Here is a 16,952-nt window from a genome sequence, read left to right as displayed (position 1 = left end):
TTTGTAGAACATTAGTTGATGATGACAAGGAGGAGAGAAGTCATAGGAGAGTGTTTCTAGTGTGGAATGAATGGACAGGTACTGGAGTCAAAGACCCAAAGAATAGTAGCTATTGGGTTTTGGACATTATCTCTACATGGACCTCTACTGAAGTCATCCAAGTTGAAGGTGGATTAGGATGGAGAGGAAAAATGTAAGCCAGGTTCAGATATCTTAATGAATGAAAAGGAGTGACCAGGACTTGATGGTGACAGTGAACAGAAGGGAAAAGGGTAGCAGAGCTGGTCCCACCTGGGCCTTAATGGAAGATTTTTTTACAGGAATATGAAGGCATAATGCTCAGAAGCCACAGAAGAAGTAGGTAAATGTCATGGCTGATCCAGACCCTTAGGTTCTTGGGTTTGGGCCAATAAATGTCCTTCAGTGACGAGAGCTGCAGGGCAAACAATAATCTCTGGAAAAAACTAGGTTTTATTTAAGACAGATATGAAATGTTTTGGGAAGAAGCACAAATATAAAACCACCAGTGATCCAGAGAGCAAAAAGGAAAAGGAGCTTCAAAGAGTGGAGAGCAAAGAATAGAAGCCAGAAAGTGTCTGGGAACAAGCTGCCTCATCCCGTGCTATCAGGAACAACTGCTGGTTTTCCAGTTGGTTGGATACAATGGGAAATGATAAAAAAAAAAAGACTTATACATACCATAAACACTTTATATAACTTACGACACAAATGTACACACATGTACCAATCTTTTGATGTAAGGCCAAGGCCTGTTCTCTGCATATGGATCTGCTGATGGGAGTCATGTGTCTTCTGTCCTACAAAAACTACATCCTTTATCTATGATTGCCCATTTTGCTTTCTTTAAAGTGGAGGGAGAACCTGAAGATACTTGTGAAAAATCTGAATGCAGAGCCCACCTACATTTTTCTAACTCCCCCGCATTCTTGTAGCATTGTCCTGCCGACACCTGGTCAATGGTCAATAGCAAGGCTTTTGTAGCTCACCTTTATTGAGTCTTTCCAAAGCTGAGTTTTTATAGAAACAACTGCATTAAATCAGTTTATTTGTTGTTCATTTAAGCTATATCATTAAAATAAGAAGTACAACTGGCTGAATAAGTTTGAGGACAAACACAACACATTTGGCCTTTGGGAAGAAGTTAGATGAACGGGAGGGTCAGGAGCACACAGGCAACCTAGTGAGAAGCTGTCAGCTGCAGACATCTGCATGCTGAGGGTGGCAATCCATGTGGGCAATAGAGAAGGAGTTCAGGTAACTCAGGAAGTCAGGTAAGAGAGCGCTGATTAAGAAAGCTGTAACTAAACAGGTGGCAAGACTGACTGCACTTTAGGTGTAGCCAAGGAGAGCAGGGGTGTGTAATATTATTAAATGGCTTCTGGTTTCTGAAGGGAGAGCTGGTACAGGATTAATTTCTTCTTCCCTGTGCGCATTCTCTTCCTCTTCCTCAGACCCCTAACTCCTATGGCTTTGCCTATCTTGGAGAAGAGAAATTAGGACTGTAAAGAACAAGGTACAAAAGCAGTAAAGTCTAGAGAGGGGTCTGGAGCTCCAGAGCCCTTCTGGACCCCAAGCGATCCCACTTAACTCTTTTCCTTTTAACCTTGACATTGAAGAATTTACCTTCTTTCCTCTCACTGCTTATAGTGAGGACCACTGCTTAAACTGGGGACCACTTAATATTCATTTACATTCCCTGTCTCTCTCTCTCTGTCTCTTGGCTTCCCACTAGTTTTCAGGGAGGTTACTCATAGTAACCATATATAAATGGAAAGGTAACAAAACCAACAAAACCAGAAATATTTATACTTTCAAGAAGTGATCAAAGTACTAGTGATAACCGCCATGGGAGCCAGCCTTCCGTACCCTAAATATTATTACTAATTCCTTCTTACAGTTTTCCAATACAGGGTACGCCTTTCCTATCCATACAGAATGGATGGAAACCAGCATAATTCCTTCATGTTCCTCACTGAGGAGTCCCCCAGATTGGAAAGTCTCTCGCTCCCTATTCTACATCACAGATTCAATAAGTATTACAAGTAGAGAATATTGGGTGCTACTAAAATGACCATTTATAGATTAGCCACTATTTACAGACATGTACTATGTTAATCAGTGTGTGTAAATGCTCCAAGGGTCACAGGCATCATCTTGATTAATCCTCACTGCAATGGTATAGTTATTATTACCATCCCCATTTTACAGAGAAAATAATAAAATTTTAGGGATTAAGTATGATGCCCAAGGTCACAGAGTGAGGAAGTAACAGAGCCAGGATCTGAATCTGGGTAATTAGACTTCAGAGGCTGGGCTCTCAACTACTTAACCATACTGCCCCTTCCCAAAAAGTTCAGGTTCAAGTAGAATTCATTTAAAATTTAGAAGAATTCTCTTATTGAGTCACAAAATATCAATGATTCTCTTCTCCTAACAATTACCCTCATTCAGGCAGCATTGGAAAAATTCACTTAGGGCATTCACCTACGTGTTCAAAGTGGGATATTTACATGTTTAAGATAATAAGAAGACTAGCTGATTAAAATATACCTGTTCTGGTTTTTAAGCACCCCTATGTGGAACGTGGTGATAGAAAACAACATGCCTATTTATCACAAAAGTGGTTCCTGCTCAGTACTTTTCATGATCACTCCCTTTGGGCAAACACACACACACACCTTCTCACAAAGGGGAGGGGGCAGGGAAATAGAGGCATGTGGCAGGGTGGATAAACCAAGAGCTACTTTGTGGAAAGGTAAATATTCAAACTTACTTTTTTGGTACACTTCTTGACAGTGTTGATTAACTCCTGCATTACCAGATCTACACTCTTCAAAGAAGGGCCCTTCAGCTTTACAATTTGTTTTTTGACTATTGCTTCAAATGCCATGTCTGGAGTAAACAACCCAGTCCTGAATGTAAGAAAGAAAGTAGCAGGTTAGACTGCTTTGAGTATTATCTAATACTGTAGAAAAATATTTTCATTGATGTGCCCCTTAAAGTAAGCATGGCAACCAAGTTTAAAAGTTACATAGTGATTTCTTCTATCCATGGTATCATTTGTAATAATGTCTGTAATACTACCATTCCATAATAAATTCCACTCCATAGACGATTAACATTACCTAAAGACGGTTCTCCAAATGGTTTCATGGCCTACAATGTGGCCTTTACCTAATATTTAACTGTAATTTGTCTCATCTCACTGTTTCCATGTAATAAAAAGGAATGCTGCAATAGAAATGATGTCCTAAATTTACATTTCTATTTCTAAGGTATTCCAAAAGTAATCCTCTCTTATCATGTGCAGAATAGAAAATGATCTCCACTTTTGAACACTGAAACAGTAGCATTCCTGTACTACACAATCTGTTCCTTCCACAACAGCTGTGTTACAGAGAGCTCGGTGGTTCCCAGCCTGATGTCCTGGGGTACTGGACTAAAAGGAAGGCAGTTAAGTGAAACTAGCTTAGAGACTCAGGATGTCTGTACTGAGAATTAACAAAAATAACAAAGGACAACCAAACAGCAAGTACCTTTTCACTTGGCTGGAATTAGTTCAAATTGGTGTCCTAACAAATGCTTTTCTCATGCTGTATAGGAGCTCAGAAAAGCAGATGTGTGTGTGGGTTCATAAAAAGCAAAAAGTGATTACTCACATTTAAACAAGAGGTCAGTGGAGCAAAGCTACAATAAAGGGACCCTGAACCCTGAGCACCATCCACACTGTCCTTAAGACCCCAGGCTCCAGACAATGGCACTTGACCCTCCCCATTCCTGGTCCCCATTGACCTCCTCTCTTCCTCCATACTTAATACCCTATACTCACCCCTGTTTCTAACTTCAGTGATAACACTATTGTATAATTTCTCCACCTTGGATACAGAATAAAATCCACACTGTTTAGTCTAACATTAACAAATTCCTCCTTTCTGGCCCTAATGTTCCTTTATACCTATTTTCTTCCTCCTTTTATGTACCCTACATTTCAGCCAAACCTGTTTGCCTTCCCACAAACATATTCAAACTAATATTTTACATCTTTGCCTTCATCTGTGATGTTCATTTCACCCTCCCCACAATTTCAGCCTGTGCAAATCCCACCTGTGCTTCAAAGCCCAGATCAAAAGCGGCCACTTCCGGCAGCTCGCCTTCTCCAGTCCTGCTTCTGACAAGGTCTTCCTTCTCTGAACCCCAGTTTCCTATTTTGCACTGCAGGGGTCTGAGCACAGATTTGAACCCCATTACCATGCTGGAAAGAAGAGTCATTACTGCATTTCCCTTTGTTTGCCCCACAAGGACTGTCTCTCTACCTTGCTCATCACTGGCACTCAGTGTTAGTAGAACGATCAGGTCCTTAGTGGGCCAAGATGGTTTCTATTATTCAAATATCTAACAGAATCAATTGGGAACAAAACTTTTCAAATTAAATATATTCAGGGACTAAAGAATCAAATCATTAGTGTGTTTTATACTCTGGACATTATACACTTCTTATCATCTTACAGGCAAATTAACCCCAGAATAATAATAACCACCAATATCTTCTGTTGGTATACCTGTAAATCAGAATCTACAATATGAAATTACTGAGCACATGCAGTCACAGTCAACAAAATATATCTGGTAAGGACTTTTAAAAGCCAAGTAAGAGAACTGTATTTAGTTAAGTAAAAATACTTTATGACCCCAAAATGTGATTTGGTTCCACTCCATTTATCAGATTGACATGCTTCAATACTAGTTCTGTCCAGCTCTAGAGCAAGACCTAGTTTTGTATGCTAAATATATTCTGGATGTGAGGGAGAGGGAATAGAATTAATATGGAACTTAGAAATGCTGTTAACAGTAAGAGAAAAATATTTGATGGGTTATATAGATGTTTTCTCCTTTTCACTTGTGAATGCTTATTTACCCATACTATCTGAGACTTACAGAAGAGATTGTCTAAATTTTAAAATGGTAATAATTCAAATGTCATAACTCCTTTGGAAAATCACTCATCACACACACACTCAGTGTGCAGCTTGCCCTCTCAGGCTTTGTTTCCAAAACCATCTCGACCTGGCCCTGTGACACAAACTGAAGTACAGCTGCCAACAGACAGGGGACACCTTTCAGAGGAGATAATCTGTGAAGTAGGCCACCTAAGTTTTATTACCTTGAATCAGGACACCTCAATTTAACATATGCCACCATTTAATTCTGTTTAGCCTTCTTTACATGAACTCAATAAATGTGTGCTTTGAACTTTTTTTTTATCAGAGTTTTTTAAAGTGAGTAAATGAGAACAATCCCACTTTATAAAAGGGTAAATTCAGGCACAAGTTCCACTCCAGCCTCGTGTTTCTCTGCTCTCCTGTCTCCACTTCTGACACCAGTCAAAATGCATGACTCCCTGCTGCTCCAGGACACAAGCTGTACTTGACCACAGCGATGTCTTTGCTCACCCTCCTCCTTCCTTCCACTTTAAGCCCTTTCTTCTATCCTCCAGCCTCAATAATCTCCATCCTCTCATATTTCATTACACTGCCACTCACCCCATCCTCACACATCTACCCCCACGCAAGCACATGTGTGCACATTGAAATCATTCTTGTTCTCTAAACAGGCAAGGCTCAACTCAGAAGAAACCACCTTCATTAATCTTCCCAACCTTGCTCCACAACTCCAGCCAAGATTAATCTGTCCTGTCTCTGTGTACGTAATGATTACTTATGAGCATGCCAGGCTTCCCTCCTTAGAATGGAAGGCTCTGGACAGCAAGGTCTTGCTCTCTGGTAAATCCCTGACTATGCAGAGCCCATTGCTGGGAGTGCAGAGAGTGTTTTTGTTTTTATAATTGAAAAAAACTCAGTATGGCAATACAGGAAATTACTATTAAACCCAAACGAGGATTTCCTCCTCCTTACTCCCACCTCTGTATTCTACTCTGTTCAGATGATGAAAAGGCTACTTTACTAGCCACTCATAAATTAATTTTCTTTTAGTAGCTTGAACTGAAAACAAGGAAAATGTGAATCACTTGCCTGATACCATGTATGTTTTTGATTGCATAGCTTATTTCTCTCCGCAGTTCTTTCTCATTGAACTCCATCTGCAGATGCAAAATGAGCCACAGTTATGACACTTAATTCCTTTGAATAATAATATTGTTGAATATTAAAGAGTGAGAATAACTTGACTTAGTTATTAATAAATGGATACTCATGTCTTTCCTGACCTAAACCCAGATGGTCAAAACATCTGTTTATAGAAAGTTCAAGGCAACATAGAACATTGGGAATTACTAGAAGTTTTAGCGCAGTGGATTTTAACTGTACTGTAGTTAAGGAGGGCTATGCAAAAAGCATTCCTTCTGAACAGAAATTTTGTCATTTATTTGAAATATAAAATTCTACATTCTCTTGCTGAATGTAGTAAATATATTCACAGACAAATGAATAAATAAAAGTGTCACTTGATGTGCAGTAGTGATCCAGCTGTGCAGAGATTAACAATGGCTATATTTTCTCTCTGGCCATTTTAACCACCTGAGTTCAAGGCCTCCTTTTAAGGGGAAATTACTAATATTTTGCCAGTCCAACACAGGATAGATTGCTGTATAAAAGTTTCCCAGAAGTTCTAAATAACTTAAATTTGTTTGGAAGGAGAAGCAAAGTGTCACAGACCTTAGACCTGGAAAGGATATCAAGAGAACATTGGGTCGGGCCCTGATTTCTGACATTTGGCCACTCCAGCCTCATAATTCTATTCATTTTCCCCTCACACATTCTGCCATACAAAGATGAGTCGTCTTAGTTCCCTCCCCAAACCGTGTGGTTGGTTCCACAGCTCAGCCTTTACCATTCCTCTTTTTCCCTCTGGAACATCCTCCCATGCCCCCCACAATTAGTTGCTTATCCTTCTAAACTCAGCTCAGAATCAGGCTCCTTACACACTTATGCTGGGATTCAGGTCTGGGAGCTGTGTTTCCACAGCACCCCATGCCCAAGTTTACCATTTACTCAGCACATTTTAAAGAAACTCTATTTACCCATGTGCCTCCCACACCCACCAAGACATAATTCTCACCTCTCAATAAAGGCAAACAAGCATAGCCCCTAAAACTACTTAGCTGCCTACAGAGCATTTCAAACTCAGTATCCCTTAGTTTCCTTCATCTAATGGGCACTAACACTTGCTCAGCTGTGCAAGTCAAAACCTTTGTAATCATCGTGAATCTTCTCTTTCTTGCATCCCCAGTATCAATCCAAGCCTATGGACCCTACCTCCAAAATCACAAATCTATTCTCTTCTTTCCGTCTTCTCTTCCGAGGTGTTTTTATTAAGAAGCTAGTAAAGTTCAAGTTTCTGGGCTTTTTCCTTGCCTAACCCCCTTCCAAGACACTGTGCCTAATTGTGTGTTTATAATTTTGTCTGCAAAAGAGACCCACCCCCAAATTATGTAAGCTTCAGGTCCCACAGGAAGTGGATCCCCCCCACTCTGGCCCTCCTGTTTAGCTCATTTGTCTCCCTGAATCAGCTCTTACCCTTTACAATCCAGCCCACAGGGAGTTCTTTCAAAATGATCTATCAGATCTCCTCACTTCCCATCGTTAAAGGTAAGTATCTCCCTACAACCTAGAAAGCCCTGCATAAACGGGGAGCACCCTTCCTTTTACTCATTCCATACCTCTCTTGCATTCATCTGCTCTGCACCAGCCTCATCTGTTTCCTCACCTTTACTAGGTGTCTACTTTAGGGCTGCTTTTGGTGAACTACCTGTTCCCTCATGTCCTTACAGCTGACCTCTTCATGCCATTGTGGTCATATTTTAAATATTCCCTACTCAGAGAGACCCAGCCTGAACAGCTCATCCAATGTGTTGCATAATAACACTCAATATTTTCTTACTTCATCTATTATTTTCTGTCCTTCCCCACCAGACAAGTGTCTCTGTCTTGACTACTGGCACCTAGAACTTTGGCAGAGACTAGGTGCTCCAGAAATATTTTTAAATTAATTAGACAACAAATAAACAGCATAGGAAGTCAATTAGTATTTGTTGAAATACTTTGAAGTGTCGTTAGAGCACATTAAACAAAATCAAAACTATCAGTAAGAATATATTTCCCTCACAAATTTCATGGCCTGAGTATGGAGGCTTTTGTTCAAAAAATTATCTTAATCCCACACCACACACTTATCATTTTACAGACAGTTACCTAGAACAGAATATGGAAAAGAAGTGAAACAAGGGGGAAAGAATAGTATTTGGTACAAACCTTTACTATCTCAAAAGGGAAACGTTCATGGAAAATTCGGTTGATCTTAGCACCCCCTGAGAGCTCCAGGGTGTCAACCTGATCCCCTGACCCCTCGATCCTTTTCTCAAAGTCCACGGCAAATTGCTGAACCATTCTATAGTTGTGAAAGAGAAATATATTCCAGTTAGAGTTACAAGCTTTGCATTTCTCATGTTAATTTACTATGGTTATCCCTGAGAACCCTTTTTCTGATGTTTTTAGTGGCACCTACTGGCAGAACTAACATTGCAGTCTAGTCAACACTGAAAATGTAATTACATCAAATACATGTTATTAAGGTTTATTTTAGACAATTAAAAAATACATTTAAATGTGTCATTAAATGTATATGTATTGTTAAATGCATTTAGTTGCAAACATAAAATGGTATTTTAAAACACTTAACTTAGGAATTAAAGTTAAACAATGAAACTTTACGTGGAAGAGTCAAAATGAACCACACTCCCATGATGTCACACTCACCTAGGGCTCCAACTGCTCCAGCTACATATCCTTTGGCTTCATGAGCTACTCTCTTCCCTGCCCTCAGCATCACAAACCTTTCTCTGCCAGAACCACGCAAATCTGTGACCCTCGTGCCCCTCTACAGCTAGCTCTAGCCTTGTTTTTCAATGGCTAGATAATAAAATTAAAATTCCTTAACCCATCAGCCAAGATCCACCATGGTCTGCCCCGGGTGCCCAGCTCTTGCTACTCCTCCATACTCACCTTCCAAGACAACAGTATGGCAGTTCTTTATAGTTCCCTCCACGTACCATGTCTCTGGGCTCCTACACTTGTCTTCGCATCTGCTCAGTATACTATTTTCTCTGCCCTCACTTCTTTGCCTGGCTAATTTATATCTGTCCTTCAAGACTCAGTTCAAGCATCAGTTTTTCCAGGAAACATTCCATGGCCCACGGCTCTTCCCACCAGCACTCCTGACTGACTACCACCCAGATGAAGGCCATCCTCTACTCTCCCAGCATGTTTCCACCACACCGCTGAACACAGTGCATCACACTGCTTGTCTATCAGTCTCTGTCCTCAGGGCCAGGACCATGTGTTTTGTTTAACTCCCCCTGCTCAATATCTGAGAGGTATTCAAGTAAGTTCAGTGAAGGAATGAATTACCTTAAGGCGATTAGTAAAAAAATTACTAAGACATATAGGGAAAAAATAACTACTTCCATTTGTGGTTACCAAGTTTAGAAACTAATTCTGACATACTGGCACTACTTGCAAATTCAAAATCTAAGAGGAAAAAATTCAAACCATCTAAAACTTGCATGTTTTATTCTCTTTCATCAAACTCTTAAATGAATTAAAAGTAACTGCATATTATTTAGGCCAGAAAATCTAGAAAATAATTGGATGTAGCTAGGTTTATGTATATGTTGATGTTAATCTAATATGGAAACATCTGAAAATATGCACTGATCCTGGGAAATTTTAGAAAATTTGCCTCCGGCCACTCCTTTCCCCACACCCTACACACCAGCCACCCAGCCCACTAGAACAAGCTGTACCAACATTCACACTATTCTTTACTTACCTTCTTCCACCTGAAAAACTCCTCCCATACTTCAGGGTCTCATTCAAGTATCTTATTCTCTGTGCACTCACACCCTTGCTCACATGTAATGGCTCCCTCATCTGGGCTCCTTAACATTTTATAATTAACAATAACAGCATCTATCAGACTTTAACACAGTTGGTTGCCTATATATATATATATATATATATGCGTCTGGTTCCCCTGCTCTACTGTGGCCTCTTCTTGAGGCCAAAAATTTTCACTGTTGACTCTTCAGTATATAGCACAGGACCAGACAGCAAGCAGAATACAGAAAATGATGAGAGGAAGGCAAGAATGCAGGCAGGCAGAAAGGGAGGGAGGGAGGGAGGGAGAGAAAGAGAGAAGGAGGAAGAAGCTGATTGGCCCCCTACAGGGAAGAGTCTAGATGTGAGAAATTCTCTAATCTGAGTCCAGTAGAGTCACAAAGACAAGACCCAATCTTTGAAAGGATTATAGTTTCAGATGTATGTTAAGAGGACGGCCTAAGGCTTAAACAGAAATAGCTTTCCTTTCTCTGTAACCAGAAGAGTTTTTATAGGACCTTAAATCAAAGCCAAGAATACAAAGGAAAGGTAAACAAGGAAAGTTGAATCAAAAAAAAAAATTTCCTCTGTATGATCTTACAGTATTTTTTAATGGGGGAACATTAGATGATGCATTTAAGATGTTACTTAAATAATGTGACCATTTAGAATCTCCCTATAAAGAAATGAATTACATTGTATCTTTTATATGCCAAATTAAGGATATTTTGATTACAAGACTACAGAAGGAAAAGGCGGCCCTAAGAGGTGGCAAGCATTATCTTTGGAGACAGACTTGGAATGCAAGCTGGGCAAGGGTCTTCTGGTTGAGAGGACCTGAGGCAAGTTGCAGCACAGGCATAAAAGGGTAGATGAGGCTGGAAGGGGCCAAAAAAAGGAAATAAAGGTAAAAGATATAAGGAGCTGGTAATTCTCTAACAACTCGCTATCCTTCCCAAAACCCTCAGGGATAAACCTCCTAACCCAAGGATAAAATGGGAAGATCATGAAGAGTAAAGAAACCTGGCAGTTCTCATGCTTGTGTTTTTAAAGGGATACCTTAAAATTATTACCAAAAAGGAAAAAGAAATTTATAAATGTGGCCTTATTGTCTATATTTTATCATCAAAACATTGGTTCTCATTCCACTGAAAAATGCACACAGATCATAAGAAATGATTGAAATAAAGAGATAACAAGTACAAATGACACCAGTAGTTACAGTCGACATACATACATACAATACAGATGACGTTTTCAACAGGAGCTTTGCCCACTTATAAAGACAAAGCATAAAATTCCATGCTGTGTTATCACTACTGGTTTTACTCACTTATTGAATCCAACTATAAAAGCACAATGGAATTGGGCATGGGGTCGGACAATTGGTCAAATTTATAATAACAGAATTAGACCAACAGTTATTCCTTAAGATGTAAAGGTTCAAGGCTCATTGTGTAACATAGACAAAGCCTCATATACTTTACTTGCTTCTGTTAAACCTAGAAAATGACATCACAGACTAAGGCAAAAGCAAACTGAAGAAATTAGTTTAAAATTGAAGAAGGGTAGGAAAAGGTGACTCACTGCAGCAAAGCTTTGGTCTTCCTGGTGGGGTCTTCCGGCTTGAAGTTTTTGTAGGCTTCCACTTCGTGTTCTATGGAGAGCAACTGTCCCTGTAGCTTGTTCCTGAAGTTTGGGAGAGTATCTCGAATGTGGTTGGTAAGTTGCTAAATTAAACAAAACAAAATCATATATGTGATATAACAGATAAACCTGAGACAAAAATCAGCCTTTGCTGTTCTCCTAATCATTCAAAGCTTTAGAAATGAGATGCACACTTGAGATGGACTGTGTAGGTGGGCAGAGAGAAGGACTGTCTCCTCCATGGCCCTAAAAAGCCATGCTCAAAATCCCTGCAATTAGAGTCGCTTGCTTGAGCTATCTTGTTATGTCTGTGAACGCCTGTTAAAAATGCAGTTAATGTTACTAATGAGCTGCCTAATGATGGCTTAGCATCAATAAATCTTATTTATCAGATAACCTACCTTGCAGAAAGGACCTTATGTTAGAATGTGGTAGAAATGAAGGAAGTGGAGAGTTACAGGTTCAGCCCGATGCTCTCAGGACCAAACAGCTTACACCACACTGGTGGGGCTCAGAGGTACCAGCCAGCTGTTAGCTTCCTGTCCATTCTGCAGCTGAGACAGGTGCTTCCTCTTGCCTCCACCTCTGGGCCCTAGTCCACCTGTGATTGGTCACTGGCTTATGCCTCCACCAGGCTGCATATAAAAAGCTCTATGGCTGGTCAAGGGAAAACTCTCTGCTATTGATTTCTCTACCTAACCATCTGCATGGCATTTCCACTGAAATCATATGCTGGCACCTCAAACTCAGTACAATGAAAAATTCTCTAAGAGATTGTTTCAGAGCACATGATTAATTAAGAATAAAGGTCAGATATAAACCCAAATTGGTTAGCTCTCTTCCTTATTTTCTTTAGTTACAATGCAGTTAAGGAAAAGTCTGAATTAAAAGAAAATACAGTAATCTTGAACTGTGTAAGTAATGAACTTGGATCAAGAGGAGAATGCAAACCTCACAGAAATGCAGAAAAAACAATAATGCATAAAAAGTAAGGAGAATAAATACATCCAACCTGACTTAAGAAACAATTTTAAATCATTTTTAGGTCTATCTGGGGTTACTTGAAAATACCTATTCACTAAATCTATAGTTATTTATGAATAGTTCATAACTATATCATACTCTTGCCCACAGTTGTGACTTATTATGTCACTCCCCAGCATGTGTTGCTATCATGGGGAAGACTGAATTCCCAGGAGCAATATCACAAGAGATAGCCCCCGAATCTAAGAGTAACAGTAACCCCAAGAAACCAGTAGCCACCTGAATGCCATACAAGTTGTAAATAATAAAAACACTTGGTATCTACCTTTTGCTTCTCAGAAATCTCAAAAGCAAAGCAATACTGTGGACCACTCTTAGCTTTCTGAAACACTTCTTTCTGTGACTTTTGTGACCCCAGCTCCTCTCATTTTTCTCCTAAGCTTTCTGGATATTCCTTCTCTATCTCCTTTGCCAAGTCATCCTCTTCCACCTTACCCTTGAATATTGATAGTCCTCAAATCTGAGTCCTAGGCCTCTCCTCTGTCAGTCTGTTCTCTTCAAAGACAATCTTATTCCATCCCCGGTTTCAGTAAATCTCCAGATCCCTGAGACTGCCAATGGGTTACCTACAGACCAGACTTACTTTTGCTATGAGTATATGTATCAGATCATCTTCCTGACTTCTCCTCTTGGATGTGCCAATGACACCTCACCGAGAATGTGGCAGTGTGGATCTAAGTATTCATATTCATTTTTTAAATTCCTGTCTTTTAAGCTGAACATTTTATTTTGGAAAAAATGGGTATAAAAATAAGAAATATGAGTTCCACACCACATATTTCTTAATCGTTGCTTGAAAAAACATTTTTACCTGATTAAGGACCTTCTGCAGGTGTGGGGTCCCCATCCGATCAGCAATATGTCTGTAAGCCGGGTGTGAGAGAAAGAATTTCCTTTCCGCCAGCATGGCAGCTTTAATGTCCTTCTTCCCATCTATGTCCTTCTGGCTTCTGTTTACCACCCCCACGTAACCTGAAAGAAAACACACACCTATGGGGTTCGGGACACTTTCTGTTATCTGTTCTGGGGAGATTTCAAGGCTCTCAAAGTGGTGAATAAGAAAGGCAAAATCATTTTTAAGACCTGAAGAATGGATCCCTTTACAAAACTCAACTTGGAACATTAGTACTTAACAAAGACTCGCTGATTTATCTAGTGATAATATTTTTAGCATTAACACAATAATGTCTTTTGCCCTTAAAAGCTCTGTACATTTTAATAGGGTGTATCTCTTAGCATTTTGTTATACAGTGAATAAGTAAGTCAGACTTAAAATAGAGCAGTATATATATATATATATATATATACAGATATATATATATATATATATATATGCAGTCTATGGGGAATATTAATATGCTCCCTTCAAACCCCTTCCTTTTCCTGTTTTCTCATTCCTGTTATTTTAGGAACTAGTTCTCCCTTTGGACCATTGTTAATACATTATTTGGGAACACTCTATCATTCCCTAAAAAGTATAATTAATCATAAATCCATTCCTCACAAATGTGGAGGCATTAAAACCAAGCCTCCCATTGATTTCCCAATGCCTTCTATGCCACATCATCAAAGGAAGTCCTGTGTAGGACACAGTACATTACCCCTGCGAAGAGGCAGGAGCTTGTTCTCTAAAACATCCCTGGCATCTGTTCCTTCATCCATAAGATCCAGTTTAGTGATGACTCCAATGGTTCTTAGACCTGCATCACAAACAAACCCAACATTACACAGTTTGCAGGAGACTAACAAGTTTCAGAAACATATATGCCTCAATGTTAAGTGTAAAACACTAATATTCCTGGTCCTTTTCCTGTTTTTCCCTGTTGTAGTTCATTTTCCAATCCACTACTCCCATCTGGTGAATTCCAATGGGATGAGGTGGAGAGTTGCAAAACAACCCACCCAGAAGATTACTTTCACTTCAAGAGAGAAAAAACAACTAGATGCATCACCAAAATACTTTTAAATACATGAGCTTGTTTTTGTAGCATCCATGGAAAGATTTATACATTTAAATTTTCCTCCTAGGTACTGCAAACATATGAATGCTTTAAATTTTTTTATGCATTACATTATTAGAAACAAAAAAAATAGATTACACACAGACCAATGATGAGAATGTGTCATATACCAAAGCTTATTATTGACCAAGTCTTGAACACTTGATCAATACATAAAAAGAATAAAATTAGGTATAAGATAGTGTCATCAGAAAAAAATAAACTTGTAAGTCTCACATCATTCAGTGTTTCTTAGAAAAGGAAATATGACTTAATAGAAAGAAAAATGAACTAGAAATTCTGAGGCTTGGCTTCTAGTCCCAACACAAACCATTTAACACTGTGTCTTAAATTTCCTCATCTGTAAAACAAAGAGTTGGAAACCATAACCTCCAAGGTTCCTGTCAGTAATAAAATAATGTGAAAACCTAGACATTTTATGAGACACATCAGACACACTGTATTTGTCTGTTGCTTCCTTTGTTAGATAGAATAAACAATATTTGCCTAGTGTAACTTTGAACTTACAGTTAAACATGATTAAATAAACACAAACCTTTATCTTCTACCTGAAACCAACACAAACCTCTAAAAGAATAAGGGCTAATATTGATTAAGCCAGCTATGGTTTCATATGCTTTACATGTCTTAAAAAAATCATTTAATCCTGAAAAGTACTACTACCATTTTTTTAAGATAAGGAAAATGAGGCAGAGATTAAATAACTTTCCCAAGGTCATACAGAAGGTAAGTCCAACCAGCCTGGTTCCAGGGTGCATGCTTTTAACCAATATACTGCTTTTAACAGAAAGAAGAATTTAAAATATAAAAAAGGTTTAGAGGGGCGGAAGATGGCAGCATGAGTAGAGCAGCGGAAATCTCCTCCCAAAACCACATTATCTATGAAAATGTAACAAAGACAACCCTTCCTAGAATAAAGACCAGAGGACACAGGACAATATCCAGACCACATCCGCACCTGAGAGAACCCAGCGCCTCGTGAAGGGGGTAAGATACAAGCCCCGGCCCGGCGGGAGCCGAGCACACATCCCCCCAGCTCCCCGGCGGGAGAAGAATAGGCAGAGCGGGAGGGAGACGGGAGACGGAGCCCAGGACTGCCGAACACCCAGCAGCCATCCGGGCCAGAGTGCAGACACAGTACGTGCCCAGGGGGCCCTGGATGCTAGGGAAACAGGGCAGCAAGAACAGTGAGCGGGCACTGGAGGCCGGGTGCCGGAGGACATAAGAAAAGCGCGCGACCATTTTTTTTTTTTCTGTTTTGTTTTGGCGAGTGCTTTTTGGAAGTCTTAAAGGGATAGGGCCTCCAATACTAGGGAAACAGGGCACCAAGACCGGTGAGCAGATTCCTGAGGCTGGCGCCAGAGAATAAAGAAAAACGAGCGGCCACTTTTTTTTTTTTTTAATTTAAATTTATTTTTATTTTTATTTATTTATTTATTTTTTTTTTGTGGTCGTTGTTTTGTTTTGGTGGGTGCTTTTTGGAAGTCTTAAAGGGGCAGGGTGGGACACTTAATCCAGAGGTAGGGAATCCAGGGATCTCTGGGCACCCTAACCCCTGGGCTGCAGGGAGCAGGGAGGCCCCTTACGGAGATAAATAGCCTCCAGGCTGCTCTCCCTCCAATGCGACCCCACCACTTTGGAACACAGGCTCGAACCAGGCCACGCCCACAGCAACAGCGGAGATAAACTCCACAGTAGCCCGGCAGGAAGCAGAAACCCTGTCTGCGCGCAGCAGCCCAGCACAAGCCACTAGAGGCCGCTGTTCTCCCAGGAGAGGAGGGCCACAAACCAACAAGAAGGGAAGTTCTTCCAGCCGTCACTCGTCCCAGCTCTGCAAACTATTCCTATCACCATGAAAAGGGAAAGCTACAGGCAGACAAAGATCACAGAGACAACACCAGAGAAGGAGACAGACCTAACCAGTCTTCCTGACAAAGAATTCAAAATAAGAATCATAAACATGCTGACAGAGATGCAGAGAAATACGCAAGAGAAATGGGATGAAATCCGGAGGGAGACCACAGATGCCAGAAAGGAGATCGCAGAAATGAAACACACTCTGGAAGGGTTTATAAGCAGAATGGATAGGATGCAAGAAGCCATTGGTGGAATTGAAACCAGAGAACAGGAACGCATATAGAGAGAGATAAAAGGATCTCCAGGAATGAAACAATGTTAAGAGAACTGTGTGACCAATCCAAAAGGAACAATAACCGTATTATAGGGGTTCCAGAAGAAGAGAGAGGAAAAGAGATGGAAAGTATCTTAGAAGAAATAATTGCTGAAAACTTCCCCAAACTGGGGGACGAAATAATCGAACAGACCACGG

At 40.1% G+C, this 16,952-nt stretch overlaps 1 protein-coding gene across 5 annotated transcripts in view; it reads right to left on the bottom strand.

The window, feature by feature from the left end:
- DNM3 (dynamin 3) overlaps positions 1 to 16,952 on the bottom strand; it is a 585,714-nt gene that overhangs the window by 365,834 nt on the left and 202,928 nt on the right. For all 5 annotated transcript variants that reach the window (XM_057507881.1, XM_036918454.2, XM_036918458.2 and 2 more), the window contains exons 5-10: positions 14,204 to 14,302; positions 13,414 to 13,574; positions 11,499 to 11,641; positions 8,289 to 8,424; positions 6,051 to 6,118; positions 2,795 to 2,933 (exon numbers count right to left, since the gene is read on the bottom strand). In XM_057507881.1, the coding sequence (XP_057363864.1) occupies positions 2,795 to 2,933; positions 6,051 to 6,118; positions 8,289 to 8,424; positions 11,499 to 11,641; positions 13,414 to 13,574; positions 14,204 to 14,302 (746 nt within the window). The remainder of the gene's footprint in view (positions 1 to 2,794; positions 2,934 to 6,050; positions 6,119 to 8,288; positions 8,425 to 11,498; positions 11,642 to 13,413; positions 13,575 to 14,203; positions 14,303 to 16,952) is intronic.

Source organism: Manis pentadactyla, chromosome 9 (assembly GCF_030020395.1).
Source record: "Manis pentadactyla isolate mManPen7 chromosome 9, mManPen7.hap1, whole genome shotgun sequence".
NCBI classification, from domain to species: Eukaryota; Metazoa; Chordata; class Mammalia; order Pholidota; family Manidae; genus Manis; species Manis pentadactyla.
This window is presented reverse-complemented; position numbering and strand designations above follow the sequence as displayed.